The 20889-nt window shown below is 34.3% G+C and overlaps 2 protein-coding genes across 2 annotated transcripts in view; one reads left to right on the top strand and one right to left on the bottom strand.

Annotated features, from left to right (window-relative positions):
* LOC106132472 (tissue inhibitor of metalloproteinase) overlaps positions 1-7589 on the top strand; it is a 41041-nt gene extending 33452 nt beyond the window's left edge. Inside the window, exons 2-7 of the mRNA XM_013331901.2 lie at positions 2668-2794; positions 3412-3494; positions 3879-3987; positions 5013-5134; positions 6177-6295; positions 7187-7589. Of these exons, the coding sequence (XP_013187355.2) occupies positions 2668-2794; positions 3412-3494; positions 3879-3987; positions 5013-5134; positions 6177-6295; positions 7187-7250 (624 nt within the window). The 3' untranslated portion in view covers positions 7251-7589. The remainder of the gene's footprint in view (positions 1-2667; positions 2795-3411; positions 3495-3878; positions 3988-5012; positions 5135-6176; positions 6296-7186) is intronic.
* Positions 1-20477, bottom strand: part of LOC106131727 (synapsin) — a 66787-nt gene extending 46310 nt beyond the window's left edge. Inside the window, exons 1-8 of the mRNA XM_060945120.1 lie at positions 20369-20477; positions 13044-13170; positions 11343-11458; positions 10980-11183; positions 10136-10296; positions 9012-9097; positions 8575-8701; positions 7790-7894 (exon numbers count right to left, since the gene is read on the bottom strand). Coding sequence (XP_060801103.1) covers positions 7790-7894; positions 8575-8701; positions 9012-9097; positions 10136-10296; positions 10980-11183; positions 11343-11458; positions 13044-13170; positions 20369-20477 — 1035 coding nt within the window. The remainder of the gene's footprint in view (positions 1-7789; positions 7895-8574; positions 8702-9011; positions 9098-10135; positions 10297-10979; positions 11184-11342; positions 11459-13043; positions 13171-20368) is intronic.
* Between the last annotated feature and the right edge of the window lie 412 nt (positions 20478-20889).

Here is a 20889-nt window from a genome sequence, read left to right as displayed (position 1 = left end):
TCAAAAAACAATAGATATGCATATTTTATATCATCTTAATTAATTTTTCCACCTCTCTCCTTTTATAGTGAATATTACCAATTACATTCTTAATGTGTGTCCAGAATGTACATATTTTCTAACCATTAAACCTTTTCCGTGTGGAGTGTGGAGGGAAAGGTCGGGGTGGGAAGACCTAGACGAACATATCTTGATCAAATTAAGGACGTCCTGGTGAAGGGTCAGGTCAAAAGTGCCCGAAACCGCCGAGCTTGCATGAAGAGAGTTATGAATGTGGATGAAGCAAAGGAAGTATGCAGGGATCGTGGCAAGTGGAAAGAGGTAGTCTCTGCCTACCCCTCCGGGAAAGAGGCGTGAGTTTATGTATGTATGTATGTACATTCTTAATGGTCATATTTGCAGTCGATCTAGGGTATATTTTAATCTGTTTTGGTGGTAATATTTTTGTTTCATCATTTTTATGTCACATCACATCACATCACATATAATCACGTCTATGTCCCTTGCGGGGTAGACAGAGCCAACAGTCTTGAAAAGACTGATAGGCCACGTTCAGCTGTTTGGGTTAATGATAGAATTTAGGTTCAAATAGTGACAGGTTGCTAGCCCATCGCCTAAAAGAAGAATCCCAAGTTTATAAGCCTACCCCTTAGTCGCCTTTTACGACATCCATGGGAGAGAGATGGAGTGGTCCTATTCTTTTTTCTGTTGGTGCCGGGAATCACACGGCACCTTTATGTTCAGACTAATAAATTAATAGTATTTTATGTAATGCATAAAGTGGTCACCCATGACGTCCATAGTTTTTTAAAGACTACTTCACAGCTATGAACGCTTACCAGAACTCCATACCGAATGTCAAAGTCGCTCTTGAGGTAACCCGCATGTTCAGGAGCATAACTACTTATAGTATTATAACCATGGTCCAATCTGCAGGATTATTCACGAACGTTAATGAACTAATGTTATATTGTGTAGTTATATCTGCCCCGCCTATGTCTAAGTTTAACCGAATAGAAAGAGAGAGAGAGATAGAGAGAGAAAATAATGGTTAGAAAATATGTACATTCTGGATATTTTGTCTTGGATATAAGGTCAAAACCTTTTGTTACCAATACTTATATTTGACGAGGATTATTATACATGTACTAATGTAATATTAGATGAATAAGTTATATTGTTTGGCGTAGAGGCGACGTTATAATTTACATTCGTGTTTTATGCATGGGTTATAATCGTTAATTACATGGTGTAACTACATGGGGTAAGGCGATATAAACATTATAGAATGGAAATGCATTATAATTAAAATGTTATATAGCGTGCTGAAACACATACATATATCATATAATTTTATTCATGTCTGTCTTAGCAAACAATAAATAAAATTGTGCCTTCATTACCGCAAAAAGTCTTCTTTTCTTAATTACAAGTTGGGAAAGTGTTTAAATGGTCTGCAAAGATGCAATCGTTCTAATAACAAAACATTTTTTATTGTACACGTTTTGAAACATGCTGGAAACCCAGGAGAACTTCATTCCACCCACGTGGTTCAAGTCATAAGTTAAACGAAAAATAAACATAGGTTTTTTTTACGAAATTAGGCCTAAATTATAGAATGAAGGCTTCAATTAGGATTCATTAAGTAGCGCTCCTTTTGCTCGTTAAACGCGGCGAGATAATTATAGATCGTTGAAAACTCCTTGAGATTCCGAACGAACTGTTACTACGACACTTATGTTTACAAACATAATATATGTACTTGTCTCTATTTGACTTACTTGTAGTACTTCATGTCAGGCCTGTTATATAATTTGGTTATTTAGAAAACCAAGGCTTCTTCATGTCGGTTTGGTAACGAAGAAAAAACATATAGTGTGTCATCGTAGTTGAAAAAATTATGTCGATTTCTGGACTTAAGATGTATCGAAGTTCCATATAAAGCTTATTTCTTCAATAGCAAGCTTAGAGTTACAAATTAATGTAACCCATGCCAGTTGGGTCTCGGCCTGCGCAGATGAAAAAGTCAATTTGGGAAAGTCTTTCAGATTTGGGATTATTTGTAATGGGGTAGGCTAGCGAACGTAGCCTACCTACGAATATTTATTTTCGAGACTATGTAATTTACCTTTTGATCAAACTGTTGGTAAATGAATCGATTCGTAATCACAAGCCGAGCCACAACCGTTCAAATGGTCACATTATTCTGTAATTTGATCTCTTTCTATTGCAATAAGGAATTCAATTCGTACAAACCTCCCGCTATTGCAGGTGTAATAAATTTTAAGAAATCTAAAATAACTGTAAATAATAACCAGATAGTTCCCGGCACATTAGAATAGGCCCGCTCCATATCTTTCCCATGGATGCAGAAGAAGACGACCAAAGAATTAGGCACATTCACGTCGAACAAGGTCCTATGCTGGTCTGGGAGCGATCATGTGAGTGCCAGCTGCCTCTCTCTGTGTAGATTATAAAAGTAAACCAAGGGAAAGGTTTACGAGTATAATCTTTAGGTTCTTCTTTTACCTGATGGACTACTATCTGCAAGGCTGATACCTGTCTCCATCTAAATGTCAATTCTTTCAGTCCTTCGAGACTTGTTTACCCAATAAGGATGTGATTTATTATTTTAAAATGAATATTAACTGGCAATTGTTGTTCCAGATGATGTTAGATAGTATGCTGACGAGGTGGTTGGCACTGGCGCTCCTGGCAACCACCTGGCGGATGGCTGGAGGCTGTACGTGCGCACCTGACCACCCACAAACACACTTTTGTTCCAGTGATTTTGGTGAGAAATATACCAACATTCCTGTCCCTAATAAAGTACATTTAGAATTATTTACATATAGGTACATTGTTGTAACTTTGAGATTCCGGCCGAGCCCTTGAGCCTTTTCCCCACTTTAAAGAAACTTATATGTGTTAGTACTCCGTGTAATGTCAATACCTACATGAAAAAAAAAATAACATACCATGCATTTCAAATTCTACATAGTTCACTCCCCAAGGAAACTAAACAGAAAAAAATTTGAGATGTGTTGCGAACCGTACTTTTGGCTTTTATGTGATGTTGTCAGTGTATCTATCGTTCACATCGTTGTTTTAATTCTAATTGCCTCGTAATACAACACAGCAAACATTCTGAGTGAGAATCGTGAAAATATGCCGTATGTAGTTAAAATGTAAATATTTGTCGGATTCCGTAATTATACTGCTTGAGGAATTCCAAAATGAATCCCTTAATGTGATGGTCTTCACACAAAGAATATTATGGTTATGTAAATCATTCAAATTACTGCAAACGTAGGATACATAATTAAGTTCGCTTTATTCTTTTGTTTAAGTTTTAAACTTTTGGAAAACAGTTTTTAATGTAATATAAACTGACTATATGTTCTTTTACAGTGATAGTTGGAAGAGTACAAAAAACATTCAGAGGTCACGATTTCTTAGACGCGTATAAAGTGAAGATCAGGAATGTTTTCAAAGTAAGTATTCGATAAGTAAGAGTTGCACCTGTTTTATCTAGCTTACGATCCCTTTTTTCTCTTCGATTACGAACCCTTTCAATCCTTTGTATTATTTACATTTTTTAATTTACTGAGATGTTTTTTTAAAAAACATTAGTAATTTGGTTTGTCAAATATTAACTTTAACAGCTTAAATATAAACGTGCGGGACGTGGCCTTTCAGTTATTACAAGACTGTTGGCTCTTTCTACCCCACAAGAGATATAGACTTGATTATATGTATATGTGCATGTATGTAAATATTAATGTATATAATTATAAAGTAACAAGAATTATAGAATAAGTACATAGATTTTTCTGTGCAATAAAGTTTTAATAAAATACAATATATATTCATTTCAGGCTACACCCAAAGCAAGACTGGCACTCAGAACAGGCCGCCTACTGACAGCGTCCATGGATTCCATGTGCGGACTCCAACTGCAGCCCAGGGAAACCTATCTCATTACAGGTGGGTCTTATGTTATTGGCACTCAGAACAGGCCGCCTACTGACAGCGTCCATGGATTCCATGTGCGGACTCCAACTGCAGCCCAGGGAAACCTATCTAATTACAGGTGGGTCTCATGTTATTAGCACAAGTGCGAGAAATACCTTAATCCAATTTAACTCTGCGTTTGTGTGGCAGTTTAAATTACCTAGGATTGTTTTGCATATAGGCATCAAACAATCTTTATAAATAAATAAATATAATAAATAAATATATACGGGACAAATTACACAGATTGAGTTAGCCTCGAAGTAAGTTCGAGACTTGTGTTACGAGATACTAACTCAACGATACTATATTTTATAATAATAATAAATACTTATATAGATAAACATCCAAGACCCAGGCCAATCAGAAAAAGTTCTTTTCTCATCATGCCCTGGCCGGGATTCGAACCCGGGACCCCCGGTGTCACAGACAAGCGTATTACCGCTGCGCCACAGAGGCCGTCAATCCGTTTATGAATGTGAATTGTCAAAGAATCAATAACTGCCCATATTATTACAATAATTATTAACTCCTGCTCATGTCGGTATGTCAATGAAACATTCAGGATTTGTTTATAAATATGTGGATTTATCCGATGACATAAATCTGGCATTGAACATTTCCGAACACCCAAGAGAAGAGGAAGACCCAAATCCACCTGGAGGTCCAATATCAGGAGAGACTTGCAAAACCTGGACATCGCAAATGAGACAACCCAGAATCGTCGAATCATCCACTCTGGCGCAAATTAACAAAGAGACTCGACCCCACGTAGGCGGGAAAGGAAGGAAGAAAAAGAAGTATTTATCAGATCTATTTCAGTTTCATTTAAATTTTTAACCAACCCTATATAGGCAATGTAATTAAACGCAAATGAGATATTTCTATGTTATTTTAAAAAGTAAGATTATTCAGTTCCACTTTTGTTGCGGTTTTTCTGTTTTATTATATTTGGGATTTTCTTATAAAAGTAAAGCTTATGTGTGATATGATTTAAGGTAACATCAGACAACTCCAAGCCCACGTCGACCTTTGCGGGTACACGCGTCGGTGGCGGGACGTGACGCCACGCCAAAGGAAAGGATTTAGGCTGCTTTATAAGAACGGCTGCGCGTGCAAGGTAATTATAATTTGTTATTTACGTCTTCATCTAATATTTACCGGAGTGATCTCTTGTGAACACATAAGTTAAATTAGGTACGCTGTAATTAAGTTGATCAACATCATTAGTTTGGATATTTAAAACGCAGAAGAGCTTTCTTGATATAGCTTTTCAATCATGAAATTGGCAGTATAAGGTAGTGTTTCGGTAAACTTGATAGCCCATAGAGGAATCTAAGTTATTTTAAATAAAATACAAGAGCATTGGTATAACTTGATATCCATAGCATTAGTAGGTACCTAGTACTTATTAAAAATAATAGAGTAGTTCCTAGTTAGTTTTAATTACATCTAACCCTACTACATCAAAACTTATGATTGTCTAATACCTACCTAGTTACTCCGCTTAAAGCCAAGTTAGTAATACCTTCTTTATACAGCAAAGATATTCACTTATATATTTACTTATTAGAATGCGTTTTCATCTCATAATATTTAAAATAATAAATTCATATCTCCTTCGAATCGAATCGAATACACAAATTACTTTTCTATGAAAAGATCAATTAACCGCAAAAATAACTACTAGTTGTTCAAACAGCTTATATACTAAGAAATAAAGCAATAAATATATTTAATATTTTGCATTCAATGTTTAATTAACAAGTAAATTAATGTTGGTTTAATTCCGAGAAGTATCAGTCAACGTTTGTCAAATGTCAAGATATTGGCGCAGCGCTCCTAATACGAGGAAATGTTTCATTTTGACCGGTGAATCGCGCATTGCAACTATCTTAAAAAGTATTCTTTATCTTAAAAAAAATATATTAAAATTGAAAAACCGATCAAGTGCGAGTCAGGCTCGCGCATAAAGGGTTCCGTACCATTATCATGTTTTTTACTTAGATATTTTTTTATATTCCCCTTTCTACCTGTTTGTACCAAAAAATTGCTTAAAAATATAAAAAAATATCTACAGTTCTCTGCCAGTTAATCCATAGGATAGTTCATAAGATATTTGAACTTGTGGTAACCCTTTATTAAAAATAAAATGTAAACAGGTGCACATGAACCGCCGTCGGACGAAGTCTCCGAACGCCTGCGTGGCGAACTACAACGACTGTTACGAGCGACACGGCATCTGCTTGCACGACCGCGAGCGCCGCTGCCGATGGACAAGGTAATCGCATTTGCTTATACAAAACGATAGAATAGTGGCGTGCTGTTCTTTAAACTATAGAACAGAACAGAATAGAGTGCTTATCTTCCCATGGATGTCGTAAAAGGTGTCTTCTTGTAGGCGATGGGCTAACAATCTGTCACTCTATATCTCAATTCAATCAAAAAACCATACAGGTAACCGTGGCCTTTCGTATTTTCAAAACTTAATTTGTTTACTCCGTAAGGATATCAACGTGACTATATGTATGTATTTATTAAGAGGATAAAAGTGCTAGGTAAGTACTCGAGATCCATTTAACGGATAAACAAATGCGCAGAAAATTGCGTGCGATGTAAAAACAAGTATAATGTTGCATTTTTATCGTTCTATTTCGACTTCTGTAAATCAAATTTCTTTGTGAACCGGCTAAATTAAAAAAAAAATGCGAATAAATTAAAATGATGTTGCTAAAGTTGGTACAACGTCCAAGCCCTAGGTCAGCCAGCACTTTGTATTTATAAGAAAGTGTTTCTACACAATTGATAGAGTTCTATTTTTACCAGCCAAAATTTTCAGACATTAACTTTTATGTTCACTTTTATGTCTCTACACAGAAACTAAAACGAAAAATTGTTTTTTATCATATAAACGTGACTAAAACTTTCAGTCGCCTTATTTATTTAAGTACATTAATGGTAACAACTACGGTAAGATATACTTAAATCACCAAACATCGTATTTTACCATTTCTATCTAACAATAAAAGTTAATGTCGAATAGACGAGAGCAAGCTTTTCACCCACGCAATAATATTGTATAAATCGGTGCGAAGCATGATCGTAAACACTGCTCTTTGATGTTCCCGATTCTGGTACTCTCCATCAACAAATACACTGGTTTATATTTCAGAACTCCGGCGCTCACGAGGTGTATGCAGGCACAATACCACAACAGCACGATGAGACCGATATGATTGCACCAAACTGTATCGATTCCACACAAATAATACAGTCAGAAATCGTTACTAATCTTGGAGCGACTAGATATGGAGCCAAAAACGTTTTAACTTTTCATTTCGATTAATTCTGATGTTAGTTCGTGCGTTTAAGTGACGATGTGATATTAATGCGTGCATGAAGTCGATGTTTATTCCAAATTCAAAATATAACGAATTTTCTCTAAATTATTTTGCCGCGAGTTATTATTTTTGTTGTATTTTTGTCTTTGTGGACAAAAAGTTATTATTATTATTTTATTTATTTTTAAGTAAACTGTAAATTAACAACGTTAGTGATATGAAAAAGTTACATAAGAAAAATTATAAAATAATTAAATCTAAAGTTAATTTTATTTCAAAAGCCCTGTAGCTGCCCTCTTTTTACGTTTAAAAAAACCATTTGAAACGCTAATAAGAATATTTCAGGCATTAATACGTTAAGTTTTGATAAACGTTAAACACATAAAGAGGTCGGAAGCTAAATTGGTACCTAGAAAATAAATGTAAGTACTTACCATATCCGTGTGATTATGGTAGTAGGTTTGCTCGATGAGTGGGAAGTTTTCCCTTCCCAAGCGACGCTGCAGTTGTAAAAGGTGGCCGAAGACCCACGGTCTATCCTATATTAAAATAAATACGTTCAAATAGTATACTTAAAAGTTTATGTACTGTCAAAGTATAAAGTATGAAGATAAGTTAGAATAGAACGTGGGGAGAAACTTATGCAGTCGGACGTGAAAGTTTAGCAGAATGTAGGAACGCTGTTTACAATATATGCAATCAATTGCCTATTATATAAATTACATTGTTTATACTGAGATGTTTAGAGAAGTTTACAACAATATTTTGATTTTTATAAAGAACTGTCTGAATTATTAAACTTTTCTTTGAATCAGAGATGTCTTACAATGTTTAAACTCTCAAACACTTGTATCTTAACAGTCTACAAAAGAAAGAATTTTAAAAGAATATATATTTATTTATTTTAAACTTAATTGAACCTAATAGGTACAATAAATGGACTTCATGCTAATAACATTCCCTGCTTTGGTGCAAGGTTGACTACCTTTAGAAACAATAACAAACTGATATATAACAAAAAAATTGCCAATTTTCAAACTGATATAGGAGGAGTAACGGGAGGTAAGCAAACAATGCATTCTTCCACTTGCAACCAAACTTGCATTTCTTATTTTCATTCCATGCATTAATTTCATGGAAGCTTGCCTATTAAGGCAGTACTTTACACTTGATTTTACAGTAAAACGTCTTCTTACGAAAATTGAACGTGAATACCAACCTGGAAGTGATAGATAGAGTTGAGGCTGTTGATGGAAGGCACCCCACCGAACTTGAGGCCCAAAAGCAAGGCGCGATAGTCGGCGCCTGCGTCGCGGACGTTTTGCCGCACCAGAACGAACTCTGGCCTGGTAAATTACAAATATTTAATATGAATACAAAAATGTTAAAGTCAGTAAGTAAGTCTTTAAACAAAACTTATTTATATATATTTTTTTAAGGTTTACAGCGAAGGAACAAAGTGGAATGGAACATTACAGTAGGAAAAATTGAACTAAAATTCATTTACTTCGTAGGTACATAGATATTATCAAGTATGTAAGTGTAACTTCACATGTTATCAAGGTATAACAAAATTACTAACATAACTAGAAACTTTTACCATTGCAATCAGGTGAATGTGTTCTAAAAACATCAAATAATATGAGTTATACTCACTTGAAACATCGGGTGACCTTAGTACCACTGCGATATACTGCCATGGATACATTAGCCCCATCCGAGTTGGCTGTGACTGACAGCTCCTGATATCATTATAATTTTTAATTAGAAAATTTCTTGGTGTAATTATTATTAAGCCATTAACTTGATTATATAATATTACTTAGCTACAAAAGATATCACCGCGCTATAAATTTTATTTTCTTTTTTATTCCATGTATATACCTTTTCAAACAAATAAATTAATAAGAAACAATATTTTTTTTAAGATATAAGAAAAATTTAATACATAGTACAAAATGCGATCGATTTATTTAGATCAGAAAGTTTGCTATGAAGAATTTCTAAGGCGAAAGAAAACAAACACCAAGTTTAGTGATAAGTATGCATTAAATATTTTCCTCAATGTAGAGTTGAACATGTAAATTGATGAATATCACATTTACTTTAATTTAAGTCATTATAGTTCAATAGCTTCACTAAGTTCCAAAAATTCACGATTAGCTGCGACAAATTTGTTTCGTATTTGTTAGTGACTATAACACATTTCCGACGATTAAATTGTCATCATAGCCTCGCCACTTAATGTGACAGTAAATTCGTTCGTTAACGACCAGCCGTATATTGTATGTCGTATATTAAATATGCGCCCACAAACACAATAAATTTTCAGCTGCCTGCCCAGATAACGACCCCTTAAATACACGCTTTTATTTTATTAGATTCCCAGAGGGTTTAATAGGAGTATAAGCTTTTTACAGGAATTCACTCGTCTTATTCAGGCAAGATTTCATGGCCCCAATAAAGGAACATTAAGCGCATAAAATATTTATAAATTGAAGGGTGCGAGTGATATTTGAATAATGAAACTGTTAACACGTTAGGACCTTTAGCATTTTTTGTAGCTTTTATGTCTATCTCTTCATTAAATTGATTTTGTTGTTACGCTGTTAAAATTTAACACACGAAATAGTAGTTAATTTATAGTAGTAGTATAGTAGTTCAGAATGAGAGAGTTCTTTCAACTGAGAATTGGAAAGTCATTGAATAGAATGGGAATTCGTTGATTCCTTAAATAAACTATTCAACTTTTAATTAGCTTTAGACGTTGTTATTCTTACCCTGAACTCTGCTTGTTCAACGCGAATGTCCCAGTCTCCGGGCAAGCGACGACCCCTGAAGTATTTGGACCAGTCGGTGTTCTGGTCATCTACGACCAAAAGGGTCACACATCGATCCCGGTTGTAGCCGCGACCGACTGAAGCTACTGATGTCACACTCCCTGGGAGAAAAGGAATTTTGGATAAGAAAAATTCAACCACATGGATCTCTGGACTTCTGTATAAAATTGATACGTTTGTCGCCTCTGGATTCATTAAAGACATTCTTACCTTAAATTGTTAAACTTGCAACAAATAAGTACCTAATGCATGTACCTATCTGATATTTCCCCCCCGCATGTTGTAAACATCAATCAAGAAAAAGGTTTCTTAGCTTGAGATTATGCGTAAGGTTACATATACTAGTATGAACCTCAATGTGTATCCTATAAGGAAAAGTCATGCGTTGTAAAGTACGCAATTTCTTAACGTTTACGTTAAGTTAAGGGTAAAACATTTTACAGGTAACTTAAGTATACTTCTTTCATAGTTTCCATCCCCTAAATAATAGACGCTTTTACTAAGCGTCTATTATTTAGGGGTTTAGGTTACTAGGTACTGCTGTAGGTTATAAAATAACTTACATACAAACATATCATCACGTCTATATCTCTTGCCAAAAATCTTAAAAAGTCTGAAAAGCCACGTTCAGTTGTAGGTATGGCTTAATGATAGAAATGAAATTAAAATAATGTCATATTGCTAGCCTATTGCCTACAAGGAGAATCCCAAGTTTATAAGCCATTCCCTTAGTCATAATTTCCGACACCCATGGAAAAGATATGGAATGGTCAAATTAACTTACCAAGGAGATTAGCGCCTTGATCTCTGGCGGCTCCAGTCAGCGACTGAACGCGTTGCAGCAAAGATTCCCTCGATTTGGCCGGTGAAGATGGTGCCGAGGTGCCGCGTGAGCCTCCACGAAGGTTCAATGAGAGATCCCCTCCAGCTGCCGTGGCCGCAGCCGGCGCCGGCGCACCGGATGCGCTGCCGATGCTACCTCCAGTTGCTATTTAAATAATTATAATGATGAATCCTCTTTATTGTGCATAAAAATTACCAACAGAATAATAATAAATTAATCTAATCCTATTTTGGCAAGATGGTGCACTAAATTAACAACTTTTTTGGTAAAACTTTAACAACTTAAATTGATAAAAGCACTTACCCTGGGAGGGCGGCCTCTGATTCTGCGGCTTGGGCTGGCTGGTGGTCGCCGGGCGGCCCGTGTAGGGGTCCACTTCTCCTTCATCGCACTCCGACTGGAGATCCCCCGAGCTGAATCTGCGCAACGCCTCAGCTGAGCTACGCGGCCGAGCCACGCCACGCCACAGGGACACGCACAGGAAGGACAAACCGACACACACGCAATGTAGCCACTCATTGATACCTAACTAGTAAGATAGGGAATTCGGTATTGAATTGTGTTTGTAATACTGAGTACTGCCTTTCTGTTCTGGATTAAATTTTATACTCTAAAAGATGACCTTGGTAAACATTTCTCAATGATTCATGAAGTACCATAAAATAAGTTGGAGAATCTTGTTCAATAGACGAGAAGTTCTTATTGGTTCTATTACAAACTTAGCTCTGTTACAAACAGATAAGACGCTTTTAATTTTTTTTTACATTATTCGACAATAAAAATATATTACTGACAAAGGTACGACATATGGGCGGGATATACATATTTATGCATTGCCTTAAAAGCAACATCGATAATGAAAGACATCGATAGGATAAAGCGCCATGCACTGACGATGAGTTATTTATTAAGAGATGTAACATCAGTTCACAACATGTAAGTGATCAGCGCCGCGTGAACAAATTGAGCTGATGAGTGGTGCTACACGGTATGTGAACAAGGCTGTGGACTGCGGGTATTCAGGGAAAGGGGGGGCAAAACATAGAGACTACAGAAAAGATTTTTGATAAGTTCTTCACCTTGCTGAAACGCCACAAACACATTTTGCTTCGTGGGGCCTTAGCAATATTCAGAATCGAATAAGAACACGTAAATATTGATTTCCGGTGCCTTTTGTGAGGTCACATCGTCAACAGATGTTCTGTGTACCTCTACACGCCCACACATAACTATTTGTTCACCTCACTATTTGTATCGTTATTAATGTAAGACGATAGCATTAGGCAAAAGTGCCTACATATGAAATAAGGCAACTGGACTTTCTATGTTCTAAAATCTTTCTATACTCTCCATATTTTTTAAGTAAAAAGGTCAAGTGCAGGCGGGGGTGAAGCTGCGACGTGAAGCGGCTGTGGCCTTTTTACGGTGGTTTGAATTTTGGGTATTTTACCACAAACTTTAATAAAAATTATGCTAGCAACGATTTTCATATTTATTTGTTAAAATAAAAAAATTACACAAAAACATGAGAAATGCAACAAACTATTTAACAGTCAAAATAAGAACACGTATATATAGCACTGTTATGGAGGAAGAAGGTAGGTTTTGGATATACAGACATTGTAAATAGAAACCAAGTAAAAAAAATATAAAGCATCAAAGTATGCATGCATTTAAATAAACAGATAAAAATCAGACAAAAGTTTAACATATTAAATATAATAATTATTTTTAGGTATCAGATATCTTCCAAAATATTACAGTGATATATAAAAGACTTGGTAATAGATATCTTGAAAAAAATCTTCTACTCTCTCCCTCATATCCTTGAGACTTACCCAAGTTGCACCCTCCAGCACAATGCTTTGGGTCGAGATCCAATTTATTCCTTCCAGTGGAAATATTATTAACCAAAAACATCATCCTTTTTGGTCATAAGGTTCTCAAGAGAAAGTCGGAAATATTGTCTGGTATAATGCGTATAGTGGGATTTAGAGTACATACCTTCGTTTCAGGTAATTGACATTGGTGGTGAAGGAGTTGCGGAAGCTTGAGAAAGACAGGGTTGCAGTGGTCGCGGCCTGCGGGCCACAGATTCCAGGACACCCCGCGCGCTCTATTTTGCCGCCTCCTTTATCAAATTTATTTATCAATCAATAATTTTTTACTTATTTTTGAGGGAGATAGCAAAGATTCTGCTTTTTTCCTTATCACTTGTATCTTTATTTATCGTCGTACGGTGTCTTTCTCGACACTCAACCATAGGACTACTTCATGTCTTTCCCTTTAAAGACTAATGACTGAGGGTATAAAAACTCATATGAAGTGCATGAACCATTATATAAGAGCTAGATTTCTAAGGCGAACCCAGTCTCTACTTTAGGGACCACGGGTACGCTACGACGGTGTTTATAAACTTATAATAACTTAGAACTTATAATATTTACCCTAAAAAGGCACGGCTTCTGTCAAGAAGATGAAACTTCATTACGTGTATAATTTCTTCGTTGGCTAATCTCATAAATAAGTATAAGAAAAAATGCAATAGAATATTATCAATTTTACACATCCAAGTCTTTTCAGAAAAATTTTTGAGCCTTTGATATTTTTAAAAGCCTCATAGAGATGGATGAAAAATATAACAAAAAGTGTTTTTACATTACAATACCTGCTGAAGGACAAACTTAAGTTATTCTTTTGAAAAATCACTTTCAGCACGTGTAAAAAAGTTTAACAAATTTAGAACTTGTTAGTTTAGCAAGATTGGTGTTTCAGGCAGAGTTGAGAAATCTCGAAAGTTTTAAAACAATTTTTCAGTTTTCTGAATAAATGATTTGCATTAAAGTAGGTTTATTTATAAATAGAATAATCTTTTTTAACGGCCTTCACGATGCCATAAATTATTGAAAAGTTCGACAAATATTTGTTCTTCCAAATGAATCAAATTTGGATTAGTACGACAAGTTAGTAGTACTTTTTTTCTTCAGTGCAGAAGAATGAATTACCCTTTTCCACTTTTCAAAACATTTACATGCCTTCTATTTTAGAGCAGAATCTTAAAAGATAAGCTTTTTTTATATATCAGAGTTTATTATAACGGTTTTGTTTGTCATATAACAAAGCTTTGGGTAAAGGTGGTCTCACCTAAGGAAAACTACTGACAAGTATCGAAGGGAAAACTGAGGCGTTTCTCAGACAGCTGACAGGCTCTGGAAGTCAGGAACTACCTGCCGACAAAATATATTACACCCTTACATTTTGTTGCTCTTTTTACACAAATTCAAATTCTAACTTTTTATTAATTATTGTAGGATACTTCATATCGCTTAATAATTGTCATATCTTTTGGTTTCACAACATTGGTTGACGTCAAATAAATTACTTCAAACTAAGTTTACTGCCGCTTTCAAGGAGTCAGTGCAGAAGAAGCGGTAACAAACTGCACTGCAACATTTTCTTCAATAACGTCAACTTCACAACACAGATTATTTTATGAACACTGATGGATATGGATGAAGTGAAAGATGTATACTGTGATTGTGACATGTGGAGAGATGTAGTTTCTGCTTAATCCGTGATAAAGGCGTGGTTTTATGACGATGATGTGATTGTATTCGTTTAAGTTATATGGTATAGTATATTCTTATTATATATTCTTTAGAGAATAGAAATATAAGGTTAAGAAAAACATAGGTACCAAAATAGGTACAAGCAGTGCCTGTTTCTTTCGTTATACTAATATTTTTATTCCGTCAAAGTACTATGTAAATTTATTGAATACTATTGCGAACGTCTGGGCGGATTTTATTAAATTACAGCGTTGCAAATTGTCAAACAAAGGAGAATAAGCCGGCTGGAGTGAAATAAGCGCTGCGGTTAAAACGTCCTCTTTGGGAAGTTGTAGTCTGGAATTTTCAATTGCCAAATTGACAGCACAAATACCTACTTGTATTTTGATAAGATTTTTTATTTCTAGAATTTATTCAAATAAATACTTTTATGTTTTTATATTGAGACGGTCTAAGTTGTGGTGAATAAAGAAATCCTTCAGTCGAATGTCAGTTCTAGATTTAATAATATGTAGTATTCGTAATGTTATGAATGTTAAATATGTCGTAAAAACGTTACTTCAAATTTTTACGTTTATTAACCTTTAACTAAACGGTAGGTATGCTACAAATACATGTCGCTGTCTGGTGACTAAGTATTCATATTATTAATTCGTTTACGTTTGTAACCCTAAATACCACTGGCATGATAAATTTATTTTATTATATTTATACGACATCTTGTTGCTCATCCATATCCATATACGAGTTAATAAAAACATTTAAAAATGTAGTGTTACAAGGGAAATAAGAACTTACTTAAACTTCAAGAAAAAAAATATATACTATTTGTTAACGAGTATATTGTTAGCGCACTGGAAGCTTATAAAAAAGTTAATTATTAAGAGATGAGAGTCAATTGTTTTTTCTTCTTCACATTACGAAACAAAGTTAGACAAGTTATAATTCACGTTTTAATTTTATGTTTTTATTTTTTCAATGTTTTAAGTTATGTTTTACAATATATAAACTTTACGAATGTTAGCGAGTGTTTAATTAACCACTATTAAAATGGTTTTTGTAGTTTATTTACCTATATACGCATATAATATGTTTTAAATCTCCTGACATTGTTTACTAAAAAGGTGGTTTACTTAACTACTGGCATCTTTCCAAGGGTTTTCACGGGCCGCCGCCAAGCGCCACCCTCGCACCCTGCCCGTTACGCAATCGTTCCGGGACTGTTGCCTATTACAGGGCCATTGACATCCATTCGGACGGTTATACTTTCCCCAAAATTTAAAGAACTTCAGTTACGGGGCGCCACAGAAACGTATAGCTCCATAGTTGTACAGGACGTATCGAAATAATATTCTTTTCTATCGTGCCCACTTTGTACCGCGCGCGAAAAGTTTTATTGCGTATTTTATTGTTGACTCTCTAAGGTAATAAAGGAAAGTTCCAAGAAGAACTCAGCAATAAATTTAAGACATTATTATAAAAATATATTTTGTGCTATCCAAAAAACCTTTTGGTAGTTCCATTTTTTATGATATATACATACTTATATGTAATGAAAAATTTGGTATTAATGTTTAACTAAAATGTGCAGTGAGATATTTGAAATTTTGACTTTTAATAAATAAAGAACTGAATAAAAGTAATAACATGTTGCAATTTCCTCCATTTGGTTCGTTCCAGCAAAGCTTCATTTTATGCTCGTGTGTGGCGATCATTTATCATTCTCCATAGAATGAATTCCCAAGTTCGGAGTTAGTTCGTCTGTTTTTGTGTGTGTACCTACTTCATCAACTTCGAAGCAACATACCGGGAAAACTAAGCAGAGATGGTTTTTGTTATTGCTAAAATACATAAAATACGTACTTAGGACTGTAGTTTGTATTCTTTCTTTTTAAACGAAATGGAAAGCCGTCAGGATAACCTCTGGAGACCAATATCCAGGACCGCCGAGCACGTACGCCGCATTACTTTATTTGGATACCGACCATCAGTAAAAGTGACTACGTTGGGCCATTGCTATAGGATATGATTATTTTGCTTATGAGTAATAAGATCATTTAATATTCCTCCCGTAAAAACGTTAGACGTTACAAAATTTAGGAGTATAGGTTATCAGTGTATGGAAAGGCAAACCTTTTGTAATATTTAGTATAGTTATCATTTAGTTTATAATATTGTTGATGAGAGTTCTTTTAGTACACTTGCGATACGAGTCGACGCAATGCGTTCTTGTGAGTAAACGAATACTGAAACAGGTAGGCAGTACGATTAATTACACAGTAGGTACCCAACAAATAAAATCACATCTTGTTAGAAAGCAAAGTATCGCGTCATCGCAAAAATGTGTTTGTTCAATATAATTCAAATATTCGTTCAATCAAAATTTTTATCCCGAAACACAAGTAACTTCTACGAAGAAGAGATACTTTATTATTTCCGCCTCTAAATAAGATTCCCGTTATTCTAACCACGTATACGTATAATGCTAAACCGTGATGCCCGGATCTCCCGCTGTTGAAGGAAACCCCCAAGGAAATTATTTATAACCTATTTTTCGGGAGTTACGATGTTCATAATATTGTATTAGTTGAAAACAAAGAATAGAGCTCAAAGGCAAAACAATTTTTAAATGCTCAATCAAAAAAACCTAATTTTGTAAGTTTCATTAAAATTACCAACAAGCTATTTACAAACCTTTGTTTTTATCAATCAAGTGCCTGAATTTAAATATAAAAAAGAGCCTAAAAATTTCAGTGAATGTTAATGCCTACATAATAAATTGGGAACCGGTACTGAAAGGGTTGATTAGGGATGCGCTAAAAAGAAATTGTGGTATTAATGGGTAGCTCCGTAAATTAACTCTGTGCCGTTCATTACTAGAATGGTGAAATTTTATAATTGTCAAATTTTCGACTTTATGTGACTCGACTTTATAGTAAGCATGTATGTATCTTTTCCATGAATTTGTCTCAATTCAAGTGTGAGAGAGCAAACTATCTTTTGGCCGGCAGCCAGCCCCGTGACGTCTTTTCAGAGACATTGATCTAAGAATTTAGTAGTCAAACCTCATTTGCCAGGGTTACATAAAACGAAAACACACCCTATTGACCAGTATTTTCGTAGAATACAAAAATTTCATTTACCAACTAGTACTAATTTTAGTACTTAGTTTATAAAATGAACTCTAGAATATCTTATATGATTTTTGTTGAAAAAACGTAAGGAACAAAAAAATTAAGTAAGCTTACCTATACAGAGTTTTTATTTACTGATGTTGGTTTATTTTTGTTAGATAATATTTAAGTTGAATGGTTTAGTTTTGAAGAGTTAAAAACAAATTTAGTCCTGCGAATATGTTGTCAACCGTCGGAACGGGCTTTTTTCCAGGATTAAAAGTATTTTTAGATATAAAGTTTTTTCTGAATCACTGTCAAATGAAGAATATACAAAGGTGATTTCGATAAATTCATAAAAATTGAAGACGTTTGGAAGAGGTTGAGAGGGGCGCGTCATAAACTTTGAAGTTCCTATAATACATATGCAAACAAATCGTTGGTTTGCGTGTAGAATTTTTCTGTAATTAATTATTTTCCATGCAACTACTTAAATCAGTGCCTTCCACGATAAACACACGCCATTTATTTCGTACCTACAAATTACACCTTAACGCCGCTGTATCCCCACGAATATATCTTGATAAGGTATGACATGTGGGCAATCTTAAATTTTGGTTTATTCCCCCGAGACGGTATGAAATAAGTCCCCCACCCTGTTGTTTATACGACTTATCAGATTGTGACAAATATGAATTTACAAAGGGTTTTTGAAGAAGTAAATAATTGTACTGTCTTGTTCTACTACTATATTATATTCACATTTCATCTAAATAATGAATGCATTTTAACATAAGTTTTATCTTTCTAAAAGAATCAACAAATAGAACCCTAACTTGTCGAGCTTGCATGAAAAAAATAATGAATATTGATGAAGCTATCGAAGTATGCAGAGATCATAGCGAGTTCAAAGATTTCTGCCTACCCAGGAAATAGTGGAACTTATTCATAGACTCGAAAATGTACTTTTATGGAAATAAACAGTAACAAAACAGAAAGCTTCGGTTTTAATAAATTATAATTGATAGGTAGCTTATAACTTTAACCCCCTGGAGGAAGGAAGGAGAATTGCGGGGTTTTAATGAACTGCGACGGCTGATTACGATTCAAACACCCGCCAGGTTTAAGGCCGTTAATGAAGTCCCAAGTTTATTTGACAGTTATTTTAATAATATAATATCATACTTTCCCGTAACTAAGCTTTTCTTTAATATAGTTGGCCCATCTCGTTTAAGCAATTCTATAAGTTTATAATTGTTCTTTAGGATCCACTAACAAAAAATGTTTACTCTTTAATCTTAGGTACCTACATGTAATTAAAATTACGTTATTCTTACAAATTCGTGAAAGCAAGATCCAAATTAATGTGAGAACCGATTAATTTTGCTTTATACATTATTTGTGTACGATTATATCAATAGTTCACCGGAAAATCTCATGAAATATTCGAATTGAAACTTGTTGCTTAAATTAAGACTTTAATTAAAATAAGGTCCTTTTTTAGACTGATTCTTACTAATATTATTATCTTTCACTAGTTATAGTAGCAAAATAAATATTCCAGATACCGATTTTCAAAACACTGATGATAAACTAGCCATTTATAAACATCACTGATTAGCTGATAAGTTATATCTTATACGTGTGTTAAATATGTACGCAATCTGATCACATTATACCTTACTAAGTATTAAACGTTTTTAATTAACATTGGTCTATAGGGCTTTAAAAAAGGATCACAACGACGTAATAAAATGCTATTTCCTCGAATAAAGACGTTCGTCGACGCTATTTCGATTCTCTCTTTTATTACCTTCGGTTTCGTACCTATAGAAAAATTTTCCCACACTGATAAATAAAGCTTTATTTGTATATAAGAATAGTATACATTTACTAATATCATACAAATTAAATTCTTCCAAGAGCGTTGATTTGATGATATATCTCTTTCGAGATCCTTTTATTGATTCTTTACCTTTAGCGAAGGATTATTCCTACGATAAAAATCATTAATTACTTATAAATCTAATGAAAATATTTTATTTTAAATTATACACATGTAAATATATTTTGGATATTCTAGCAAAAATAAACTATATGTATATTACATAAGTACCTCCATAACACATCAAAATATGTTTTTTATATCAATACGTGATATATCTTGTTATATTATAAGTCACTTTTGCTTTAAAAATGTTTTTTTTAAACATCGAAGTCACAAATTCAACTTTCAATTTATAAAAAGGGTTAAATAAGAAAGTGACATTCCCATTTCCTAGAAAAATAATTTAATCGGATTAGATTGAGGAAAATCTCGCTAATCCCGCCCTATAAGTTCAATCTCCGCCCTATATACGTACATAGTAAAAGAACGCCGCTGTTTCTTTAATTCAAACCGTTTTGAGGTTCACACTGAAGATTTTATGAATGAAGTTGAACTCATAATATAGCGATTCAATCATTATTGAATGTAATTTGGTGATATAATGTAATTAATCAGAATTATACTCACAGATGAGTGGGATACGTCCGAAAGTAGTTGATTTCAGGTACGAAGCACGGTTGCGCGGTACCGAGTGTAAAAGGACTATTACATGAGGTGCCTTTAGCTAGACTGTGGCTGAAACGGAAGGACGGCGCGCACCTCGCTGATATTGATTTTGGGCGGCAACATGGCACGGCGGCAGTGGCGCCCTCGGTAGGACCTTTCCGAAATTAAAGTTTGAATTAATTGACCGGTAGATGCCGTGCATATTTGGTTAGGAAATTAAAATATAATATTTACTATAGTTTATTCGGCATTTAACTTAAATTAAACGAGGACAATGAATAATAAGGCATAAAAATAAGAAATAAATTATGAATAATTTAATTCTTAAGGCAGATAATAAATTGTATGTACCTAATGGGGAAAGTCACTATATATTTCATACAAAACTTTAATTAAAAAATAAGCCGTGAAAAAAGCTACTTAATTTTATAAAAAAATTTCAGTGTACCCGGTGTTGAAGCCGAAACAATTATTGTTGCTGGATACAATATTTACATTACAATATTTATTCTTTGCCTTAAGGGACCCATATTATCCCATATAATGAAAATAACTTAAAATGATATTTGTATCCTTCTTGATTTTCATCGACTTCATAAAAATTTGGTAAAGTT

The sequence above is a fragment of the Amyelois transitella genome, chromosome 7 (genome assembly GCF_032362555.1).
Source record: "Amyelois transitella isolate CPQ chromosome 7, ilAmyTran1.1, whole genome shotgun sequence".
In the NCBI taxonomy this organism is placed as follows: Eukaryota; Metazoa; Arthropoda; class Insecta; order Lepidoptera; family Pyralidae; genus Amyelois; species Amyelois transitella.
Note: the sequence above shows the minus strand (reverse complement) of the source record. Positions and strands in the feature narration are given on the sequence as shown.